This window comes from Notechis scutatus, chromosome 3 (genome assembly GCF_049901735.1).
Source record: "Notechis scutatus isolate UNSWTSFEM ecotype Mainland chromosome 3, rNotScu1.2, whole genome shotgun sequence".
NCBI classification, from domain to species: Eukaryota; Metazoa; Chordata; class Lepidosauria; order Squamata; family Elapidae; genus Notechis; species Notechis scutatus.
Genome location: NC_142011.1, coordinates 188,380,199 through 188,404,740, shown reverse-complemented (window position 1 = coordinate 188,404,740; position 24,542 = coordinate 188,380,199). Strand labels below are relative to the sequence as shown.

General features: G+C 35.5%; 1 protein-coding gene across 1 annotated transcript in view; it reads left to right on the top strand.

Moving 5' to 3' along the window:
* Positions 1-1,658: 1,658 nt before the first annotated feature.
* LOC113426372 (nardilysin-like) overlaps positions 1,659-24,542 on the top strand; it is a 41,657-nt gene continuing 18,773 nt past the window's right edge. Inside the window, exons 1-13 of the mRNA XM_026688732.2 lie at positions 1,659-1,843; positions 3,869-4,229; positions 6,018-6,099; positions 8,263-8,416; positions 10,267-10,340; positions 12,218-12,313; positions 13,516-13,638; positions 16,092-16,149; positions 18,805-18,878; positions 20,599-20,668; positions 22,016-22,093; positions 23,121-23,241; positions 24,069-24,127. Of these exons, the coding sequence (XP_026544517.2) occupies positions 1,659-1,843; positions 3,869-4,229; positions 6,018-6,099; positions 8,263-8,416; positions 10,267-10,340; positions 12,218-12,313; positions 13,516-13,638; positions 16,092-16,149; positions 18,805-18,878; positions 20,599-20,668; positions 22,016-22,093; positions 23,121-23,241; positions 24,069-24,127 (1,535 nt within the window). The remainder of the gene's footprint in view (positions 1,844-3,868; positions 4,230-6,017; positions 6,100-8,262; positions 8,417-10,266; positions 10,341-12,217; positions 12,314-13,515; positions 13,639-16,091; positions 16,150-18,804; positions 18,879-20,598; positions 20,669-22,015; positions 22,094-23,120; positions 23,242-24,068; positions 24,128-24,542) is intronic.

Sequence of the window (24,542 nt, the reverse complement as noted above, 5' to 3'; positions counted from 1 at the left end):
CAACATTACCGTAAACCTTACTTAGAGGACTAAGATAAAGTTTACTGATAAAGTTGCCTGTATGTTTGTGTATGTGTATGCATGTCTGTCTGTCTGTCCGTCTCTATCTATCTATCTATCTATCTATCTATCTATCTATCTATCTATCTATCTATCTATCATCTGTCTGTCTGTCTATCTATTTATCTATCATCTATCTAGATTTATGTGTGTATATTTTGTTCTTTGTTTTACCTAATTAATTTTTTAAAACCCCGAGAAAAAAAAATATTATGGTTCATTGCACAATCAGCCAGATGTTCAGACTGAATTTGGCATTCCTGACTACCTATCAACTCCTTTCCAAGGACCTGGGATAGGCAGATGTGAATGTTTGATGGTGTTAGAGATATTTTTGCAGGATATACAGCTATTTTGAGTAAAGCCACCTTTTGCAATTGACTGATGGTGAATCTGTCAATGCTGCTGGTGTTCAAGTGGTATTCCAGTTGTTTTGGGATTGCACCTAAGGGCCCTATTTCTATTGATATAACTTTGCTTTCTTTTGCCACAGTAATTCTATTTCTGTTTGCAGGTCTGCATATTTTGTTATCTTCTTTCTTTTCTATTTTGTCATTTCCACAACTACTATCCAAACTTTTATTATTATTATTCAATACTTCAGCCACCTTGGACTGCTACAAAAATACAGCTGCTCAAGAGTTGTAACAGATCCCAGATGGAACCAACAAATGCTAAAACACCATTATATATAGAAACGTTATAAAACATACAACCTCCTATCTCCTGTGAAATGGCACAGATTAAGTTTAATTTAATTATAGAACAAATGTATAGGTCAGCTATGCTTATCCAAGCTGGAGTATTGCCCAACATTAATATAAAAATGGCAGAATTTCATTGAAACCGTATGAAATAACTGAGAAAGTTCAGTTCTTTTCCCAGCCAGAACATTAAGAATGCAAAAATAATGATCAGATTATATTTTGTATTAGTTCTCTTGATTTTTCCCCATTTCCTAATTTACCCTGTGAGAAAGAAGCTTTTTGCTACTGCTTATAATTATTTAGCTCATAAGTAGCTCATTAAGCTCAATGTGGGCAGGAAGATGAATCAGAGCTAGTAGAATATAGAATACAAAATAATAGAGTTGTAAAGGACCTTGGAGGTCTTCAAGTCCAACCCACCCCCCCACCCCCACCAACTCAAGCAGGAGACCCTTTACCATTTCAGACAACTGGCTGTTCAGGCTCATATTTCATAAGATTTGGATAATTTCAAAATGCATTAACCATCAACTTTCCTTCTTAAAAGAAAGTTTCTAATAAAAGCCTACCTTTACTATTTGAGCATGTCCTAACTATTCAATTGAAACATGACCTACAAACAAAAATAGAATGAAGTCCTACATACTATTTTCTGAATTTCTTATGTCCTTTCTTCCTCCTTTAAAAACTCTCATGGAATCCTGGATTTCTCCTTCACTGATGTCATAAACATATATTATTTCTAAAGCATCTAGTCAGCCAATGAGAAAAAAGAGATAAAATAGGCCAGCTGATGGATGGGATGCTTATTTGGTTTGAACGGAGCTGTAGAGTTAATAGACAAGTAGGTCAACTGGCCAGCTTTTTGAAGATCATCTTGGAGCCTCGAGAATGTCGGGTGGGACTAGGACCAAGGGAACAGAAAATTGTCCAATTATACGCTCACAGCAGCAAAGGCCACAGAGATGCCGTAATGAAAGGTCCCAACGTACAAAGGAATTGCGGAAGCGCCGAGCCAAGAAAAATGAGGGAGATCCAGATATTGTAAAGTCTCCCAGTGACCATAAGGAATACAGGTAATTATGGACTGACAGTATGAATAGACAACTTGTTTTCTTCCTAAGCAGCATCAGAATCATTATCATTGTTGCCTTCAAAAGACCACTGGACATGTGGCTATTATAGCAATAGCAATAGCATTTAGACTTATATACCGTTTTACAGTGCTTTACAGCCCTCTCTAAGCAGTTTACAGAGTCAGCATATTGTCCCCAACAATCTGGGTTCTCATTTTACCCACCTCAGAAGGCTGGAAGGATGAGTCAACCTTGAGCCTGGTGAGATTTGAACTGCCAAATTGCAGGCAGCTGGCAGTAAGCAGAAGTAGCCTGCAGTACTGCACTCTAACCACTGTACCACCATAGTTCACTATCACAATGAGATTGAAAGTTTTCACAGTTATTACTATTAATAATTATTCATTGCATAGTTAGCCAGATGTTCAGATTGGATTTGTGATTTTTATCCACCTATTGAGTTCTTTCCAAGGATAGGCAGATGTGGTTGTGTTGTAGTGTTAGAGGTGTTGTTATACCATCAATTTTAGTGTTGGTTCTTAGACACCTCATAAATAGATTTTCTCTAGGGTTCCTTTCAATTGGAAAAAGGGTTTTTTTACAATAAGAAATAGATATAAGATTGAGAATTAAAATAATAATTTCCTTGACCAATTTATTTGATTTATTTTTTATTTATTTGATTTGTCAATCGCTTAGAAGATAATACATATAAGGATAAGCATAGTTATGAATACAAGAAATGAATACATATAAGAAAAATAAAAGAAACAATAGGACAGGGATGGTAGGCACTTTGTTGCGCTTATGCACGCCCCTTACAGACCTCTTAGGAAAGGGGTGAGGTCAATAGTAGACAGTCTAAGCTTAAAGTTTTTGGAGTTTGGGGAAGAAACCACAGAGTCAGGTAGAGTATTCCAGACATTGATCACTCTGTTGCTGAAGTCACATTTCCTGCAATCAAGTTTGGTGCAGTTAACCTAAGTTTATATCTATTGTTTGCTCTTGTATTGTTATGGTTGAAGTTCAAGTATTCATTGACAGGTAGGACATTGCAATATATAATTTTATGTATGATACTTAGATTGGACCGAAGGCAGGGTAGTTGTAGGTTTTCTAGGTCTAGAATTTCAAGTCTGGTGGCATAAAGTATTCTGCAACGAGTAGAGGAGTGGAGAACTCTTCTTGTGAAATATTTCTGGACTTTCTCAACTGTGTTAATATCAGATACATAATGTGGGTTCCAGACTGATGAGCTGTATTCGAGTATTGGTCTGGCAAATGTTTTGTATGCCCTAGTTAGTAGTGTGATATTACCAGAGAAAAAGCTACGTAGGATTAGGATAACAACTCTTAATGACTTTTTGGCTATGTAATTACAGTGGGCTCTAGCACTTAGGTCATTACAGATGAGTATTCCAAGGTCCTTGACAGAGTTTGGATCATCAACAAGGTCTTGACTATTCAGCTTGTATTTTATTTTCTGATTTTTTTTTTTTGCCAATATGTGAGACAGAGCATTTATTTGTTGAGATTTGAAGTTGCCATTTTTTTGACCATTCTGATACATAGTCGAGGTCTTTTTGAATGGTTTATTTCTTTGAAGAATTTATCTGTACACTGATACATGATAATTAATATGAACTATCATTTCACTCACTTTTGTGGCCCTGGTATGAAAAATAAGGAAACCAGAAGGAATTGACTTAATTTTCTACTATTCTTCAAGGCAAAATACTTAAAAGAGTATGAATGAAAGAGCCTGTTTATTTTGGAAAGAAATTCTGGAATACAAGACATTTTGTCTGACAAAACTCACCATTTGAAAGATATTTGTTCATAATGTCTATTCCCTCTGTATAGAGCTGAGAAATGGGTATTTTGAGTCCTGGGAAATAACAAAGAGTTCACCATAAAATATATTTCAAAATACTTTGCAGGGGTTATGAGAATAGCTGCCAACAACGATGCCTGTTTATACTGCACATACACATACAACACACATCTCTGTCATTATTTTCACAGGTACATCAAATTAAAAAATGGCATGAATGTGCTGTTGATTTCTGACTGGACATTTGATGATTGCACTTCTTCTGATGAATCAGACACTGAACTAGAGGGTCTCCTAATGTCGTCTGGAACAGACGAGGAAGAAAATCTTGTTACAAAAATTCAGGAAATTGAGAGAAATGATAGGAATATCAAGAAATCTGAGGGCGGATCTCTGGATGGTGAAGTTGGAAGTGAAGGAAGTGGTGATTTTGGTAGCGATAGTATTGTAGAAGCTGATCCTGAGGTGAGGGAAGATCATGATGACCCTGAAATATACGAAGAATTGGTGAAACAAGAAGATGAAAATAAGATGGGCAGTACAGAAAAGCAGGTATGGTATAACATAACTTAGCTACTTGTTAATCGGTGAAGTTTTAAATAAAATAGATAGACAGGTAATGACTTCTGCGTTTAGCAACCATTCAAAGCTACAACACTATTTGAAAAAGTAACTTTATAACTGGTTACCACACTGATAGCGGCCATAATGTCTCCATGGTCACGTAGTCAAGATTTAGCTGCTTCGCAATCAGCAGCCATTTTATGATTGCTGCAGTCCTGCAGTCACATGATATCCATTGTCCTGCAGTCACATGATATCCATTTAGGCAGTGGTAGGATTCAATTTTTTTTTTACTATCAGTTCTGTGGGTGTGGCCTGGTGGGCATGGCTTGGCTTGGTGGGTGTGGCAGAGGAAGGATACTGTAAAATGTCTATTCCCACCCCACTCCAGGGGAAGGATACTGAAAAATCCCATTCCCTCCTCACCCCACTAACCTGCTTTCCAGCTCCGTTCTCCTGTGCAGGGCAACAAAAGAAGACCCAGGAGATCAGCTGGGACTTGGGAGGCAGAGAATAGATGCAGTGGGGCCAGTCAAAGGATATTTGCTGGTTCTCCGAACTACTCAAAATTTCCGTTACTGGTTCTCCAGAACTGGTCAGAACTTGCTGAATATCACTTCTGCATTTAGGTGCTTCACAGCCAATGTCTGACAAGCAGAGTCAATGAAGAAGCCAGCAGTGAAACTGTAAATCTTGGTCATGTGCTATCTCATTTAACGACTATGGGAAAAAGTGACATTGTAAGTCCAGCACAGTCACTTGATGTCTCATTTAATGAACTTAGCAATGGAATTGTAAGCCCCCATTATGGATATTAAGCAAGGACTACCTGTAAATCCATTTTCACATCAGGATGAACACTGTTGTTGAGACAGTAGCTTGAATTAATTATGTTATATCACATTTAGGATGTATTGTTTCTTAGCTAGTATAGGTATACCAGTGGTGGGATTCAATTTTTTTAACTACCAGTTCTGTGGGCATGGCTTGGCGGGAGTGGCAGGGGAAGGATACTGTAATATCTCCAGTCAGAGGTGTATTTGCCGATTCTCTGAACTACTCAAAATTTTTGCTACCAGTTCTCCAGAACTGGTCAGAACCTGCTGAATACCACCTCTGAGGTACACCCTGTTTGTGTCATAGTTAACACATTCGGAAGACTAAAGGGCTCATATGGCAATGATGTTATATAGACTCTAAAAGTGTCTATTTGGTGCTTGTTCCAAATAAATTTAAAAGCAATGTATGTGTTAAGCCCTGGATAAGCTTAATGCACCTATTTTTTTTATAATAGAATTTTTTTAAATGAATCAAGCATGTGGGTAGGGGAATTCTGATGCTTTTCATGACTTCAAAAATGGCCTTGGAGAGTACACCTGCAATCCATGGGCCAGAGGTTGAAATGTCGCTGTCAAAATGAATAAAATGATAATGAGCATTCTTAAGTCACAACTTTGTAATAATTTTAAAAAGCTAAGGTATTATTTTACCACAGAGCCTGAAGAAAATGGGATTATTTGAAGCAGCCCTGAATGCAGGATCTGAAGACCTTATTTTGCTGTGTATGTTATTCAAGTTTGCCTGCAAGGAAAATTTAAGAGGGGAAACATAATAACAGCACTTGTGTCTGCTTGCTTTCTTAGGGACAGGCTTGCAGTTGGAAATGGAACAGAATTTTGACAGAAATGGGGTTCCTTTCATAAGGAAAAAGGCTGTATTCTTTGGCTTTTTCTTATAATGACTTCCCACTGTTTCTCCTTTATATTTTGATTGCAGGCTGCAGCTGCCCTTTCTGTTGGTGTTGGGAGTTTCTGTGACCCTGATGATTTACCTGGATTAGCTCATTTTTTGGAGCATAGTATGTAAAATCTAAAGTCTATCTCCTGAACAATTAACAAAGAGACAGAAAGAAAGCTGTTCCATCTCTTACTGTGGAATGTGCAACTTTCAATACCAAATTATGTTGACATCCTCAGTACTATGTAAACATTTTCTTTTACAGGCTTAAGCTGCTCTTAATTTTCTTTTAAAATCAGTCAAACTGTGCTTTTAAAAAAGTAATGAGAAGCAATAAAAATAAACAAGGCAGATAAATCTATACCTTTCCATTAGTATACTTACATTCATACATCCCAAAGGTGCTTTTTCAAGAGGCAAGTGGACTTTGTTTTTCCTTTAAGACATTTCACATCTCATCCAAGATGCTTCTTCAGAACTTTAGAAGTTTCTTGGATGAGAACTGAAATGCCTTCAAGGAAAAACAAAGAACCTGAATGACTAAGAGTCTCCATAGACATTTACATTCATAAGATGTTCCAGAGAAAGGAGCAAAGACAAATCTGGATATGAAAGTGACGTAATTCCTTGTGGATTCCCCAAATCGCAATCTAATTGAACTATTGGTATTGGTTAACTATGGGAATCTGTTTCTCTTTTAAATGTTCCACAGTGGCCAAGAATAGCACAACACTATGGGAAATAGATACTGTGGTGCTCTCTGAGTTTGGATGCTTTCTTGCAGATGTTGATGGCTTCCTCAGGCACATCGAGATAAACAGTATTTGCACACAAAACAGACAATAGAGAAGTTAAGAAGGATTTTAAAAAAAGACCAGAACACCTCTTTGCCAACAATCAACACCCAGATAAATAGGTATTAAACTAGTCAAAAATCAAACAGTAAACAGCAGCTTAAACAAGGAACGACCAAGGAGAAAACAACACCTCCACCAACACTAACAGAGGAAGTTACTGTATATAAACAGAAGGCTAACCCTACTCCCTTCTAGAACTGAAGATGTTACTTAGTCAGGTAATGAAATGTCTGCAAGAATACAACTAAGCTCAGAGAGCAGCAAGGACTCCACAGTTCAATCCAGAGCTACATACATTATCTTACATTGGAAATTGATACTGTTAGAAACTGAAAACCAAACAAACACTTTCCAATATACAGTTTGCATACATACGCAGGTATGCCAATTTTTTTAAGTAATGCTGAACAATATTTTAAAGTTGGTAAAATATTATGGACTAGATATGAAAATATGAGAATGAATGATATATTATTCCCCACAGCAAGGGAAGCTGAGATGGTTAAAATGTTTTTTTTTTTTATCCAAAGAAGAGATTATATTTAATTTTGTCTCTAGTTCGAAACTGCTTCCAAATTTTGTGTTTGCAATGAGAAAAAAAAACCATGAAACTTTGTTTCTGTTTTCGTAAATTAGAAGTTATAGAAATGGCTTGTACATGTTGTTGTGTAAAAGCAAAAAGTTGTAGTTGTAATGTTACCTTTGACTGTGTCAAAAAAAAGATGGAAGTTGGTGCCTTTTTCCTTTTTTTCTCCCATTGCACTATATCCCCTCTTTTTCCCTTCCTCTCTTCTTACTTTTCCATGTTTTTTCCTTTGTATTTTATACTTTGATAAACTAATAAAAAAAGTTCCAACAAAAAAAAAACACTTTCCAATATACAGTAGCCAGTGCCGTAAGTTAGCCAGTGGCAGAAATCAAGACAGGCAGGAGGTCCAAAAGGGTCTGGAGAATATCAGATGTTCAAAACTGGTTGACACATTTCAGTGAGATCATTACAGCCACATCAATACATAGCCACTAGTTCACCTATCAAGCAGAGCCTTTTCAGCAACAACCCCAATTTTCTGGAATGATCTCCTATTTTTAATCTGGCACATCTAACTGATGCAGCCCCTAATGAAGGATTTCTTTTCCCCCACTCCCCTTTGGAATTACTATACAGAACCATTGCCACAAACGATATCAGTGAATATTCCTTGTATGTCTAATCACACTTGGCCAATAAAAAATTCTATTCTATTCTATTCTATTCTATTCTATTCTATTCTATTCTATTCTATTCTACTCTACTCTACTCTACTCTACTCTACTCTACTCTACTCTACTCTATTCTATTCTATTCTATTCTATTCTATAAGTGATAATAGACTGAAATCCCTGCCTGCATCTGATTGCAGCCAATTTATCTGACTGCTTTCTTCTAGTGGTGTTTATGGGGAGCCAGAAATATCCAGATGAAAATGGATTTGATACGTTCTTAAAGAAGCATGGAGGGTCAGACAATGCTTCGACTGATACGGAACGAACTATTTTCCAGTTTGATATCCAAAAGAAATATTTTAAAGAAGCTCTTGAAAGGTAACTTAAGAGTACAAAACAAGCTAAAAGACTATCCAGTACAATGACTGGATAGCTATAGCAATTTGAAGAGTACAGTCATTCTACATTAGGGCTGTCAAACTCCTGGCCCATGGGCTGGATGCGTCACACTCTGGCCACGCCCATGCCCAGTTTAGTGAAGGGGGAAAAAGTCCCAATAGGCCTTGTGACGCCCCCATGATGATGTGAGTTTGACACCCCTGCTCTACAGTATGTCTTGTACATTCTAGATCAGTGCTTCCCAGATTCTTCCTTCTTTACTTCAAACTGTTTATTAGAAAATCTTATCAGAGTTTGAGTCCAGATCCCATCATTCTTCACTTTTAGCCATCCAGACTTTAATTGCTAGAAGAAAATTTTGAAAAATTAGAAAAATTATTTCTAATTGAAGGAAATCTCAGAGGAAGATGGAAAGAACATAAATCAAAGGTTAATTGGCTTATTAGGGCTCAATTTATCATGCTCTAGTGCAATAGGTAAATTGCCCCTTGCACACAAATCTAATTTATTAGATGGATAGCAGAAAGACCATTTTGATTTCTAAATCTCTGAGAGACAAAATCATAATACTGGTATGTATTAGAGGTGTGCAAAACAGTTAGCATTTTGAATTCAAATACTTCATTTTGAGTTTGAATTGGTGGGTATAAGTCCAAAGCAGGTTGTTCTAACCATAGTGAAGTGTGCAAATCACTCTAATACTATTTCAAATTCAAAACATTTTTGCTCTGAGCTTGAAATATCTCTAAAATGCTCCAAATCCTTTTAAAAACCTTTCAGTTAGGCCAGGCAGCAGTTTTAGCTCAATATTAGTCATTGGAGCTTTAAATATTTCAAATATGAATGTAATTCTTGCATGCATTTTAAATACACAATTTGTGTCTCCTTTTGATATGGTGACAGGTTTAGGTTAGTCTAACTTTTTAGGTTTAGGTTAGTCTAACTTTTTGCTTTTGCTTTTTTTATGTTATCTCTAAGTCAGCCTCAGTCTTCAATTTTTTATTTTATTTTATGAAGCTCAGATGTTATGGGGGTTTGGGAGGGAGGAAAGGAGGGACGTCAAATTCTCTGCAAATGGAAAGACTAGTTGACTGATTTTTCTAATCTAAAAAAAGGTCCTAAGATATCTTGATTATAGGGTCCCTAATAGCATTTAAAAGGAGACGTGGTGGCTCTTTGGCTAAGACGCTGAGTTTGTCGGTCAGAAAGGTTGGCAGTTTGGCGGTTCGAATACCTAGCACCACACAACAGAGTGAGCTCCCATTACTTCTCCCAGCTTCTGCCAACCTAGCAATTCAAAAGCATGTAAAAATGCAAGTAGAAAAAAATGGGACTACTTTGGTGGGAAGGTGACAGTGTTCCATGCACCTTTAGCGTTTGGTCATGCTGGCCACATGACCACAGAGACATCTTCAGACAGTGCTGGCTCTTGGCTTTGTAATGGAGATGAGCACCACCCCCTAGAGCCGAAAATGACTAGCACGTATGTGCAAGGGGAACCTTTACCTATACCTTTAATAGCATTTAACTGAAATTTGGGAAACCATGGAAAATCCAAGCTGTCCAGAGACATAATTCTACACTCAAATACAGTGTTTGTTTGTTTTTGTGTGTGTGTGTGTGTGTGTTCCCTCCAAGTAATTAAAGAAAAAGAAATCTCTATCTTGCCTAGGTGTAATAAAAAGTGAAATTGTGGTAGAAAAAAATCAAGTTTTATTTTGCCATAACATTAGTTCATAAGCATTTTTTTTGGAAACAAGTAATTATTATTCCACACATTTCCAGGCTCTATTGCAAACACCTGTATTTCTCTTCTACTTTATTTGTAGATGGGCACAGTTCTTCATTCATCCTCTGATGATTAAAGATGCTATTGACCGTGAAGTTGAAGCTGTGGATAGTGGTAAAACTAATGAATGGGTTATTCACTGCTTATAGATTTTCAATTCTTGGATGGCGGAAAACTATCTCACTTCATTTTTTGAGGCATTCGTGTTTGTTAAATTTCAATGAGCTGCCTCATAAAAAATTGTAATATATACATATACGTGCATGACTATATATATATATATATATATATATATATATATATATATATATATATATATATATATATATATATATTCAAAGATTTAAGGCCATTAAAAAACCCTTAAAATCAATTGCATTACATGTACTTTGCACTGGATTGTAGGCAATTCCTTTTAGTTCTATTCTCCAAACCTGGACAAATAATTACAATCCTGATGGTATCTTGTAAGGAAATGTGTTGAATTTAGTGGATATTAATGCAGTGTAAATGTTCATACAGCATTGACAGGCAGTTTAGTGTAATGGTTAAGGCACCAGGCTAGCAATCAGGAGCCTGAGTCTATGAATTCTAGTTCAGGCTCTAGGCACAAAGCCAACTGGGTAACCTTGGGCTGGTCACTCTCTCTCAACCCTAGGAAAAAAGCAGTGCCAAATCACTTCTGAAATCTTGCCAAGATAGTGCAGGGACTTATCCATACAGTCCCCAAAAGTCAATATTGACTTGAAGGGCAAAAAATAGCACCATTGTGAATTCTGTGTATTCTTAGAGTAGAGAGGGGGGCAATCCTGGTTGTTCTATTACAACATTTTACAACTTCTTGAAAGTCCTTTGTCTTAGTTTAAGATCTAAGACCAAATGATATTTAAAAAAAATACTTCTGGGAAGTTATTTTCTCTAAGTCCTCTACCTTCACCTGTGTTATAGAAAGGAAAGCAACCTCTATTTTATATTATTGCTTTATATCAGTTTTGAGTTTCAAAACAATTTCCTGCCAAACACATGCTTTGTGTGCGTGCAGCATTTGCAACTCACCTCTTGATGCAAGCCCTGTGTGTAAAACAGCTGATGCGTGGCAATTGGCTATGCCACGCGAAGCAGCTGAGGCTGAAAAGCAGGAAATAAAGGTCAGTATAGAGCCAGGGTGGGCCCAGCAGCTGATCACCGGAGCGAACTGGTTCGCTAACAGATGATCCTTGGAACTACCAGTTCATTCAAACCGGGCCAAACTGGTAGAATACCACCACTGCTTCATATGATTGTTAAATAAACTTCCTGGAAGATAAATCCCTTTGGTCAAATGGTATGCACGGGGTTAAGAAGGAAGGTAGCAAAGAAGAAAGATGCGAACCAGCATAAACTCTGGTGGCCTCATTGGAGACCTCATGATGAAACTGTCCACTTTTTTTACTCACAACCTCATTGCAGGTCTAGACGATAATTCCTTGGCCTGTGAAGTTCCACATTTGGTTCTTGAAATCCAGTTTTTGATACACCATTATGCTACTCTCAAGCCTATAGCAGTGGAAAATGCTAAGGCATAGACATAAATGCTAATAATGAGATATCCTGAAGGAAGATTGTTTTATGTTTCCATCAGAAGTACCAGGAAATCAAGGATCTCTCTCTCTCTTCCCACCAATATGTATGTCGTGGTTATATGGTAATTTGGGTCTCGCAAGAGAACATCCATTTATCCTATTTTAATTGAGATTCTGGCTCTATTATGGTTGATAAATGGGCAGAGCTGCTAGGAATATTCATTCTCCAAAGTACTCGTAATTCCCGATGGAGCCCATGATATTTCTGCAACAAAACCACAAATCCAATGCATGTGTCAAATGAGTATGATACTTCTCATTGCTGCTTCATGTATGTGTGCATTATGCTCCTTGCCTTGTCCAAATGATCATATCACTGGAATTCTTTTCTTAAGTTCTTATGCCTAATGTGTACTTTAAAATAAACAGAATATCAGATTGCAAAGCCCTCTGATGCTAACAGAAGAGAACTCCTGCTTGGAAGTCTTGCAAAACTGGGACATCCTATGAGAAAATTCTTTTGGGGTAAGTGAAGTATACAGAGATGGAAGCAGATGGGCTTTAATGGAGCTTGCATTTGAAAGAAATGTTATATAATATAAAATATTTTATTTACTTTTAAAAGTTGTGGATATGCCATTCTTCAAACAAGCTTCATGACAGAAGCTTTGTATGCTACAATGATCTTGTGTTTTTTAAAATATGATTAAGTCTGATGTGGTATATGATAGTCTTGTAGAAACATGTATCCCTCTTCATCCAAATACATCTCCATCTCTACATTAATCAGGTAAATATATTCATCTTACATTAGTTCATAGAAGCCAAACCTACTTTTAGTCCAATTTAGATTCTGAGTGATTTAGCTTTTGAATGAGAAACAACCCATGTACATGAAGTGCTGAATTTAAGCTATAGTTTTGCCTCTGATTCCTGTAGACTTAGGAAGGTGGTAATCCCTAAAATTATGATAAGTCTTGAAGTCATGATGTTAATATAGATTTGAAAAATAGATTGCCTAGAACAATTCTATGTTTATTGTATTGTGATGTGACAAACTCAGGTATTTATTCTTAAAGCATGTTTCTTACCTTTATTTGTAAAACCTGGCTAATTGTGGCTTCTTCAAACATATTATCCTTGTAGCCTATCATTTTTAAATTCATTTCAGTTCAGTCTCAGTCTTGTCCAATAAATTTTCTTCCTCTTCCAAATTATTTTTTAAACACAGTCTATCTATAATGGAAGACTCTAAGTTCCTTGTTTAAAAAACTGCCTAATGTGTTAAAGTATTTTGCTCCATTCTGTATTAGGAAATCAAACATAACTGTTCTTTTCCTTTAATTGTAATTGTTAATTCCTTATTATTTCCTTTAGTGTCCAACCTTTGAAGTCCCATTCAAAAACAACAGCTTTTCCCCACAGGAGCATTTTTGCAATATCAGAATCTTACTTCAAACTCATCTGCACCTTTAGTCTATCTGTAACTTTCCAAAATCATTGTTTTAATCTTCCTTTTGCTCTTTAAAAAAAGTATTTTATGCAGTATAATAGAAACAACGAAGATAACATCTGTGTTAAAAATTGTTTAGTTGGTATTATTGGGCTATTTTAAGTTAAACAAAATGTGCTTTGTCACAGAGAAAACATTTAGAACTAAAATACATGACTATAGGAAAATTGATACTAATGTTAGTAAGAAAACTTCTTCTTCAAAAATTATACAGGTAATGCAGAGACACTGAAATATGCACCCAAAAAGAAAGGAATTGATACCTACGCAAGACTGAGGGATTTCAGAAAACGATACTACTCAGCTCACTACATGAATCTGGTTGTTCAGTCTAGAGGTAGAATCTACACATAATTATGATAGATGGTAGATATATGGTTGGTTGGCAGGTAGGTAGGTAGGTAGATAGATGGATTAATGTTGCTGAAGGACAATATAGAATTGCATCTCTTTGCTTGCAAAAGTAACCTAGAATCTGGAAAATTGAGTATATAATATGAATCTGTATGAAAGCTTGATATTGTTATACCAGCACATGACTGATGGATCATTTGGTACATACATGTTGTTTGGCAAAAAAAGGTGGGGGTCTTATGGGCACTGACATATATAACTGTGTTTGAGGCTCACCCAAATTTAAATAATAATCAGAGATCAGAATGACCTCGTAAGATCACCAAGCCCTTAAAATCTATGAATGGCAAAAACCTTGAAAGTAAGTTTGCTTGTTTTTTTAATCCAACATGTTGCTATTCTTTGATCTCATAGAAAGGTTGGCAGAATCACACTAATCTTGACAGATTTCAGTCACTTTGATCGAGGAACTAGTTCCTTATGAGATTGCATAGCCACTTCTGAATAGCTTTGATAATCTCAATGATCCTAAATTCACCATCATTTTTGGGATGCATCCTTGGCACTATTCCCATTACCTAGGTTACTTTTGCAAGAAAAACAATCATTTCATTTTATTACATAAATTGTTGTAGATAATGCTTGCAATCCCCCACAGTTTAAGTGACAATGTATTTGCTCCTTTTCAAGGTATTACAAGATATACTCATGAGATTGCTAGGGCTTTGTTCATACTTAAGTGGAATTACAAGGTGGGAATGGTATGTGTGTTAGGTACATTCTAAAGCTAAATTAATTAAAAGTGACTATTAGCTATTGAGGGTTAGTTTCAACCCAAACTAGTTGTTTCTTAAATCAATTCATCCAGGTCACATGTATCTTGTGAACTATTTATCTCATGGGTGTCCAACTGTCACATGATATTTTGTGAATTTTTTTCCCTTTGTGGAGCTGGGATGGGGGATGGCCAGTGCATGATACATCCAACCCGTGGGCTACCAGTCTGACACCCCTGGTTTATCTAATAGCTAACTGTCCCTTCAACTGTTTATGAGTGACACTAAACTATGGAAATACCCTTTTCTAAAAGGACCTCCTTAAGCATTCTACTACAGAAGTTGTTTTGATTTTTACCTGCATGGATAAATGACCACATAAGGAGGCAAAACAGGGGGGAAAAACAGTGAGAAATGAATAATGTCCTTCAAATCTTGTGATTCCTATGGAGAAAAAAAAGGCAGGAAGTAATGGGGTAATTGAAAGCCTCCCAGTCTTCTTTGCTGCAGCTGGGGGAATAAAAAATATGGTCCCTGGTTGACCAAGCTAAATGCCCACTTTCCTAGTTGGACTAGACAGGAAACACAACAAGATGAGGTAATTCTACTTTATTGTAAGGTTGCATTAACAGAAGCTTGAAAGTCTGAAAGTACAAATCTATCATTTTTATAGCCTCATAAGTTAAGGCGGATCCTTTCTGAGTTTCTTTCTCTGCCTGTTATACAGCTCAATACTCTCCCCTTGTTCCCCCACTTCCTTAATCTGATCATTCCCCAGGCAGCATCTTTTCTTTCCATCAGTTCATTCCCACATACAATTATACTAGAGCAGGGGTATCAAACTCACATCGTCATGGTGGCATCACCTGATGTATCCGGACTTTTTCCCCCTTCGCTAAACCAGGCCTGGATGCAGCTGTCACATGACACATCTGGCCCGCGGGCTACAAGTTTGACAGCCCTGCTTGTTGAGATTAGTAAATTAATTGGGAGAATCACTAGGTGGTTGCTTATGTGCAAATGTATCCTTAATACAGCAAATGGAGTTTATTTGCATTTTGTAAGGAGTGACTTTTAAGCACACTTGATGGAGGGTGTAGGACATCTCAACTGGCATGGACCACCAGATTATTTAGCATCATTGCCCACAATATGATGTTTTGCATGAAGAATTAAACGTGAAATTTTAACAGACCAATTTGAAGGAAGATTTCAGAGGTTTATCAGCGCTAAGAATGACTATGGGAAAGATTTATCTGTTAGAGGTCTCCCACTCCCATTCTTCTCCTTAACCTTTTATTTAAAAATTGCACTACTGAAATTTGGTTAGTATGCACATTTTTTATTCTTGCTGCAAAAAAAGAGTCCCAGTGTCAAAAGATTCTGGTTCCTGTCAAAAATAGAGCTTTTCAAGAGCTAAAAGGAAAAATATTGTGCACTTCTTTTGTGGGTTCATAGTTAGTCACTAAGCTATAGAAAATTCCATCTTTGATTAAATGCACAGCTGCCATTTGAAGACTTTGAAACATGCATAGAAATTTAATACATGGTTACAATATATAGTTCATTTTTCATAGAAGAATTGTTAATTCCTCCTTATTCTCTATATTTTCTACATTTTATTATTCTTTTCTTTTTTAAAAAATATTCTTCTGATTAGAAACCCTGGATACTTTGCAAAAATGGGTGACGGAAATTTTCTCACACATCCCAAATAAGTGAGTTTATTTATTTTTTCTTTTTTTCCTGGAAGAGCTAAATGTTCTCCTATATGCCATATATTCCATTAAAATTAGCAATGTGAAAGAATATACTCTGTTATGTTATTCTTAATCTTAAAATTTATAATTCATCCAATAACTGAAGTATTCTGGTTAAATTATTAAACTTCTATAAACATAACTATACATTCCAGAAGTATAACTATAAGATGCTTCTTCTGTTTTAAAAAGATGGATGGTATGGGACTCTAAATAAAACTAATCTAATCAATAGAAATTTTTTCTATTTTATAAAGTTTTGAGCCACAGGGAAAAAGGAACAAAATGATAAGAAGAAATGCATTAAAGATTTGAAATTTGTAGATAGATTATGGAAGGGGCATGGTGGTTCAGCTGGAAAGATGACACCTGGATTTAACACCTGAGCATCACACTCTCTTGCCATATCCCAGCTCTTGCCCATCTAAAAGTTTGAAAGCATGCAAGATTAATAGGTATCACTTTGGTGGGAAAGTAACAGAGTTCCATGCACCTTTGGAAAAAGTCTTCAGAACATTGGCTTCCTTGGCCAAGAAATGTAGATGAGTACTATCTCCTAGAGTTGAACACAACTGAACATTGGAAAACTTTACATTTAGGTTGTGGAAACTGAAGGTTCAGGATTTCTTTTAAGCTTGCGTTTGCTTGACAGTATTACTTTTACTTATCTGCCCATTTAAAAACATATAAATGGTTTTATATGAATGTATGTTTTGAGGTGTGCGCAAACAGAAGAGCAGTCAATAATTGGAACCTGATATAGAAAATATATGCAAACCAATTTTAACCATAAATTCCATTTTGTAAATGGATCAATCTGATAATTTAAATGTATTTAGAAAATTAATTTGATTCAATTAAAATGTTCATATCACAATGACATGGTTTGATTAATATTTCTGAATTCATTAATAGTTCTGAATTCAGAACTGGAAAAACAATTCTGTTTATATGCAAAAGTATCCAAAAATTATCAAAATCAATTTGGAGACATCTGAATTAGTTCATTGTTTCAAATTAACCTTCCAATTCAATTTCAAAAATGCATTCAATTCAGAGTTTTGAATTGAATTTCTGATCTGAATACTAATCAATTAATGCAGGGTAAGAACCAAATGGTAATATATTAATTAACTAATATATTGTATTATTTGTTTGGTTCTCAAAGAGAACCAAACTGAAACAAAATATGGTAAAAATAACTTATTTATTGGCAGGCAGAAAACTCTTCATTTCTAGTATTCACTAGCTAAACTATGACATGAACTCTAAAAAGTTCATTTTTAGCAGAAATGGGACAAACACATCTATGACTTCTCTTCTGCCACAATCTCCTCTCAGCTCTTGGCTCATTTATGACTTTTTATAAACTCAATAATATTCCTCTTTCCAGGTCCATCAAAAGGAACAAAATGAAATTCATTTAAAGCTAAAGAAAGGAATATAGGTCAAAAACATAAAACTGTCAAAAACCTAGAGAAGCAAAATCTTATTGCTTATCTAAAAATCAGCCCTGGGTCTTCTCCAGGAAAAAGATGCAGAGATGTAAAACCAACCAAAACACACATTCTTTGTTAGATCACAACTGACCTTTATTAATGTCAGAGAATTCTGAGGATGGGTACAGTCGAATGTGAGGAGTCAGTCTTTCTAAAAACGTCTTTCCCAATAATTTAGGGAACTTTATCAGAAGTTGAGAAAAATGATTTTGCAGTCTAAAGATTGGACTTTGGGGATATGTGGAATACAACCTAACATTGCTGTAAGAAGTAGATCTATACATAACTACATAGAAAAGCATTAAATTGCTCAGATTCTGAATGCAGGCATTTAAAAATTAACATAGTTTTCAATAAAGCTTGAAAATTGCCATAGAGTCACAGAACATCAATGGCCCATTTGGGGAACCTCGGAGAACCCAGAAATAGATCTGGAAATTATTTAATTACATTTTTTTGTCACCCATGTAATTTTGAAGTGAATCTGAGCAGTTTACAGCATGAAAGACTGCATGTGATTCAGCCTTTCTTTACATGTTCAACAAAGCTCCAATGAGGTGCTTCAAAAAGCAAATAAGAGAAATTACAGTGCTGACAAGTAGCCCCCTTGCAGATCATGTTTAAACTTCATTCTGATTAAGTACAGAAAACTTTCTGGGGAAACATATCATTGTTTAGTTGAAAAAAAGAAACACTTGATAGGAGAGGAGCAAAGCCGTCCTACAATATTCCCACAGGCTTTGCATAGGAGGTTGGGACTCCTGGGTTTTTGCCAAATATAATATCCAGATGTTAGGGCAACAAGTTCCCTTCTGAATTAGCTAACAAAGCTGATGTAGGCTGATATGCAGTAAGTTTTCCCAGTAAAAGTAGGTCTTGCCATAGTAGATATAAATCAGAGTAGACACCAAAACTCAGGAGTAGACTCAAAAGGTAAATCTCTAAAGAATGGCAGTATCATAACTCAGTTATGGGGTCATAGAGATCTTATATTAAGAGACTTTTTGATTTTCTACAATGCCAGGGTTTGTATAGGAACATCAGAGAGATGAGATGGCAGTAGAATTTAAACTTTAAGCCTTAAATAAAATGCTCTTGATTGTTTGTTTTTAAGTGGGTTGCCCAGACCGGATTTTAGTCACCTGATCAACCCTTTTGATACACCAGAATTTCACAAGGTTTACAAAAGTAAGTAGATGTGATTCTGATTTTTTAAAGTTGGGGAATCTGGATGGAAATTGTGCATCAAAATATCATTTTCTAGTGTAGTGTAACACCATGTTTCTTAAGAAGCACACACTTAGGACTATTTCCAACTATGAGGAACCCAAAAGAGCTTTTGTTTGTAGGGGTTATTTTTATTGATATAAAAAATTGAATTTTATTGATTAAAATGTTCAATATATTCACAAACTGTTGATTGAATCATGTAGGAGTAACAATGTTAAACCCATTAGATATTAACATAAATAAAATACTTTTTATGAAGTATTTATGAAAAAGCCATATGCTTTTTAACAAAATAATAATAATGGTGATAGTGTCATTGCTTTAAATTTTTGCAAATTTTGAATTTACAGACCTCTGAGAAGTTCTTGGGATACCCCCAGTCGGTCCTTGGACCACACTTCAAGAAATACTGGCATAAGATATAGGAGAATAAAGATCTGAATAATAAATTTCTCATTTTGTCTTAGCTATGATGTTACTATGTCACTTTAGTCTAATGTTTCTTCAGCCCAGCTCCTGCCAAATGTGTAGGAACATCACTTTCTAGACTTCTGAGTCAGCATGATTTCCAGAAGCAAATCCTTGGAACTTCACTCATAGCTTATCAGGTGTTGAAAGATATGTCATAGACAAGTCATTGCCTTCCACCTATGACTATTTTGTATTCACAATGCTGAGATCATAGCATGAATGCTCCACATAAGGTTGGTTTTTTTAAAAAAAAAGATTAATCAACAGTGAGCCACCATATAATGGACAGGCCATGTGACAAAAAAAGACATGCTTCCTAGCACTCATCAGTGGCATAGCTTAATGGATGAAACATGTTCCTCTGTTAAATTGTACAGGATGGTTAGAAATAATTAGGGAGACACAGTGCTTGAGATAACCAGACCCTATGCCATGAAGAGTTTTATAACTAATAACTAGCATTTGGCATTGTACCAGGAAACCAAGTTTGCACAGCCAAAGTGTTACATGGGTCTACCTTCTGTGCATCACAAATAACAATTTGGGAGTAACTTTTCAAGTCACTCTGGGAGTTGTATTCAGTTTGGAGACCATATGTATCTCTTGGACTTAGGTTACAGGTATCCTGGCTTAGGGGAAGTGAAATATATTGCTGTTATTTTACAACAGTATACATTGTGGTGATGGTACTTTTTAGAGAAACTTGAACTATTTAGCCGTGTCATTTGTATTTTATCCTATCTCCTATACAGTATTAATAGCAATTTGAAAACAGAGATGAACCCTGCCTTAAGCAAACTAGGAAAAGAAAGAGAAGGATGTGAAGAGAAAAATGAAATAAATTCTTAAAGTTTAGTTATCAACCAAAATGTGATGTTTGAATTCTCTTTGGTGGTGTCCTAATTTAAAAGCAGCTGGTACAATAAATAAGTCAACAGTGCACAACCTCAGTGCACAATTTCAGGAGAAAAACAAATTCCTTGGAGGTCCTCATTGTCTAACAAATATAATGATTGGTCTTCACCTTGTCATAATGTTCTTCTTAGGAAGTAAGAGGTCTCCAAAGATCCTTGATCTCTTGGTCAGCAGAGGAGATCTTCTGCTTTCTTTCCCCCACAGCCTTTCCTATTCTTCTTATCCAATTTTTCAAATTCAAGAGTATCCACCTTTTTGAATATATGATATTAACCCCTTTATCCTGTTTCAGTTATTCCAGTGAAAGAAATACATTCTTTGAACCTCTCTTGGGCTCTTCCCCCACAGGAAAAGAATTACAAGTAAGAAGTGGAATTTAGACAATCTTCCATTTATATATTTCAGTAATGAGAAGTCAGATCTGCATCCATTACATAATTAAGAATATTATTTTCTATTGTCTTGAGTCTTCTATTCCCCAACCTGTTATACAAAGCAATAATGAATAGCTGTGCTCAATTCTTTATTAGTCATCGACCAAAGCAAAATAAGCAGGATTTAAGGATACATGGTCCCAGTGAAATGAATATCCAGTTCATTTTAAATGCAGTGAATAAATAATAGATTAATAAACTCCAAATCAAGTCACTAATCAACTGTCTCTGGAGGGCAATTATATGCATTGGGAAACATGATTTAGGAAAGGGCAAGAGAATAAGTAGAGATATCATAAGATATTAAGAAGGTCTTTTATAAAAATGAGCAGTCCTGACTTAATTCCTGCAAGGAGAACTGACAGATGCCTCCTGTTTTTGATTAGAACACCCCATGAATATGAACTCCTTTTTCATATTAGTGTAGTTTCACTGGTCTCTATCAATTAAGTATCCCTTGAGTCAAGTTCAAATCCTGTTGACTTATATGAACATGTCAATGTTCTTTACTCAGAAGCTATACAGATGCAGGTTGCCATTGTCTTCTTCTCTGAAGGTCTTTGTCTCATGATAGTTCTGAAGTTTAACATGGCTACTTGTTTCTAACTAGTCTATATTTCTAATGCATAGGGACATCTGAGTAGAGGCAGTTGCACCATTCAAGGCTTTGAATAAATCTAATGTGAGAAGTGATCATTTTGTTCACATTAAGTTTGGTCACATGATCAAAATATCAAGTCTTGGCAACTGGCATATATTTATGACAGTTGCACTTTCCCGAGGGTCATGTGATCATCTTTTGTAATCTTCCCAGGCAGCTTCTGACAAGCAAACTCAATACGGGAAGTCAGATTTGCTTAACAACTGCATGCTTCACTTAACAACTGCAGTTGGCAAAAATGTCATAAAATGGAACACAACTCACTTAACAACTGCCTTGCTAAGCAACAATATTTTGGGCTTAATTGTGGTTGTAAGTTGAGAACTTATCTGTATATTATTTTATTTTCCAATTGTAATAAATGACACAGCTTTTAAACTTAGTGTTAATCCTCCCTAACAAAGTACTGATTATCAAAACAGACTAGAATTTTAGCCCTTTCCACCCACTTGACTTCCAGGTGACTTTCCAATCTGAAATAATGTAGTATTTATTGAATGTACCAAAAAGTAATACAGTTTTTTTAAAAAAAAAAAATAAAGGAAACATTTCTTCTTCTAATCAAACTTTTTAAAAATAAGTTGATGCTTAATATTTTCCCCCAAAACTTTTAGGGTGAAGCCACTGCATTATATCTCTTGGCTGATAGGACATGAAGGCAGTGGAAGTGTGCTCTCCATTCTTAGGAAGAAGTATGTCTAAAAAAAATTATATTGCATTACAATTCTCGACCTAATTTCAAAGCCCTTTGCAAGAGATCAGACCTGTACATAGATCTCTATTTTCTTCATCTACATTTTATCATTTAAGAATGGAAAAACTTGTCTGAAAGTAAAGTAAAGTATAGGTGTTAAAGATTGTGGCCATGTTCCTAATGTCAGGGTTCCAAGTAATACATCCATAATAAACAGAGTTCTGAGGCAAGTAGGTTCCTCAAAGAACTGGTTTATTGGACATACCATATTGGCATAAGCTAATGAAAACCTACTCTGAATATTCCTGCGGTTTTCACCTAATTAAAAGTAAAAGTTTCTCCCTTTTCCCAAACAGACAGTTGCATGGTCCAATCAGAGTCCCATCCAGTTGTCAGGCAACATTGCTTCTCCTCTGCCCAGTCACCTGTGGGAATGTCCTTGGTTCCCAGGAGAAAGCATTTTGTTTTGACTACAAGCCAGCTCTATTTCTATATCCCTATCCCTTAGCTCCAGTATGGCAACACTAAAGCCTCAAAATGGCCTTGTTCAGGTCAGCTTCAGGGTTGACACCTAATCCTGACCTTTCTGCAGTTTTCAAGCAATGCTTATTGAAAATATATTACTTTTTAGTTGGTTAGAAAGACTGTATACTAAGGGACTTCAAACTTGGCAAGTTTAAGACTTGTGGACTTCAACTCCCTGAATTTCTGAGCTAACATGACTGGAGGAGGAATTCTGGGAGTTGAAGTCCACAAGTCTTCAAACTGTTAAATTTGAAGACCCCTACTGTATACTGATTAAGCAATTTATTAAATGCATATGCATAATACCAAACATGTAATATAAGTATCTTTTTGAGAATATTAAAGGGCCCTCAACGTTATTTATCATATTTATATTTTTGAAAACCTACTTTGCAAGAACGCACTTTTAGGAATATAACCAGATTAAATGTTTAGTTAATGTTCGCTGTTTACAATATGAATATTTGTTTACTTTAATCATGGCTTTATTTTCACAATAGGTTTTGGGCTCTTGCCTTATATGGAGGAAATGGTGAGACAGGATTCGAACAAAACTCTACCTATTCCATCTTCAGCATTTCAGTGACTTTGACAGATGAAGGCCTTAAGTATTTCTATGAGGTCAATTATTACTATTATTCCAATATACTATTGTATTGTAAATTCTACAAAGATCAATGAAATAACTTGAAAGGGGAATAGAAGATTAGTATTTCTTTTCTTTATACAATGGGTTAGATTCCAAATGTTTGTGATGATCTGTCATCTTCTAGTATAGTATCTTGCATTTAATAGAGATCTATAAATGGTTTATACAGAGGATAAAGCAAGGAGTGGAGATTCATATTTTGTGACTAGTTACGCTTTTGGAAATGATTGAGTAACACTATTTTTGCAGTTTGTTGGAGATTTAGAGATATTTATCAGTAATGAAGGTGAAGAAATTGACAATTCTTTTGAAATCAGTTCTGGTTGCTAGATCCTCCATAACATCTTCCTCAATAGTCTATATACTTATGATCTGTTGGACCCATAAATGAATTCATGAAAATTGTATGGGGTCCAAACAAAAATCCCACAAAATAATATTTTTCTTCTCCAACTCTAGAATTAAGCCATTATTGGGCATATCATCAAAGCACACACACAATTTTAGTGGCTGCCATCCATACTAAAAGTATCAAAATCTCAGAGAAAAGATTTTTAGTCCATTTGTACTACCAGTCATTGCTAAGTGAGATAATGTTTGTGGAGAAAATAATTTCTGATTGGGGATGCCAGAACCATAGGATATCAGAAATTATCAGATGTTAGAGCTACAGTGACAAAACAATACTTTTTTGTTAGTTTCTCTGGAAGATTAATCCTGGCTTATTAATTGTGAATGCTGCCCTGGTTTGTAGTCAAATACATCTCAAAAGTAACTGCATCCATTTCTTTACCTTCAGGTTATTCATCTTATATTTCAGTATTTAAAGATGTTGCAAAAAAATGGACCTGAGAAAAGGTATTTACCTATTTTTTAAAATGTTATGACTTTGCTAGTCATTTCTTATTTTGTATTTAATACATTTTCAATACATATTGTAGCTGATGCTGTAAATAAGAAAAGTTTAAGAATGCATATTAAACATATTAATCTTCAAATCAAATCATCAGGTTTTGTATATCAAATCAACATATGCAAGATGTACAGTAATAATGTTTGAAATGTGCAGGATAATCTCTTTGACAGCAGTAATAAACAATGGTATGTAAATAATTATATAAGGTTTCATATTAATAAGGAATAGATCTCTAAACGGCATTCCTTCCAACAAAAGTTAAATTTCATTTGATGTAAGTGTTAGTCATCTGTTCAAAACCATAACGTCTGTCTCTATTTCTCATATCCTACAAGAATGACAGTTAGGAAGAATACA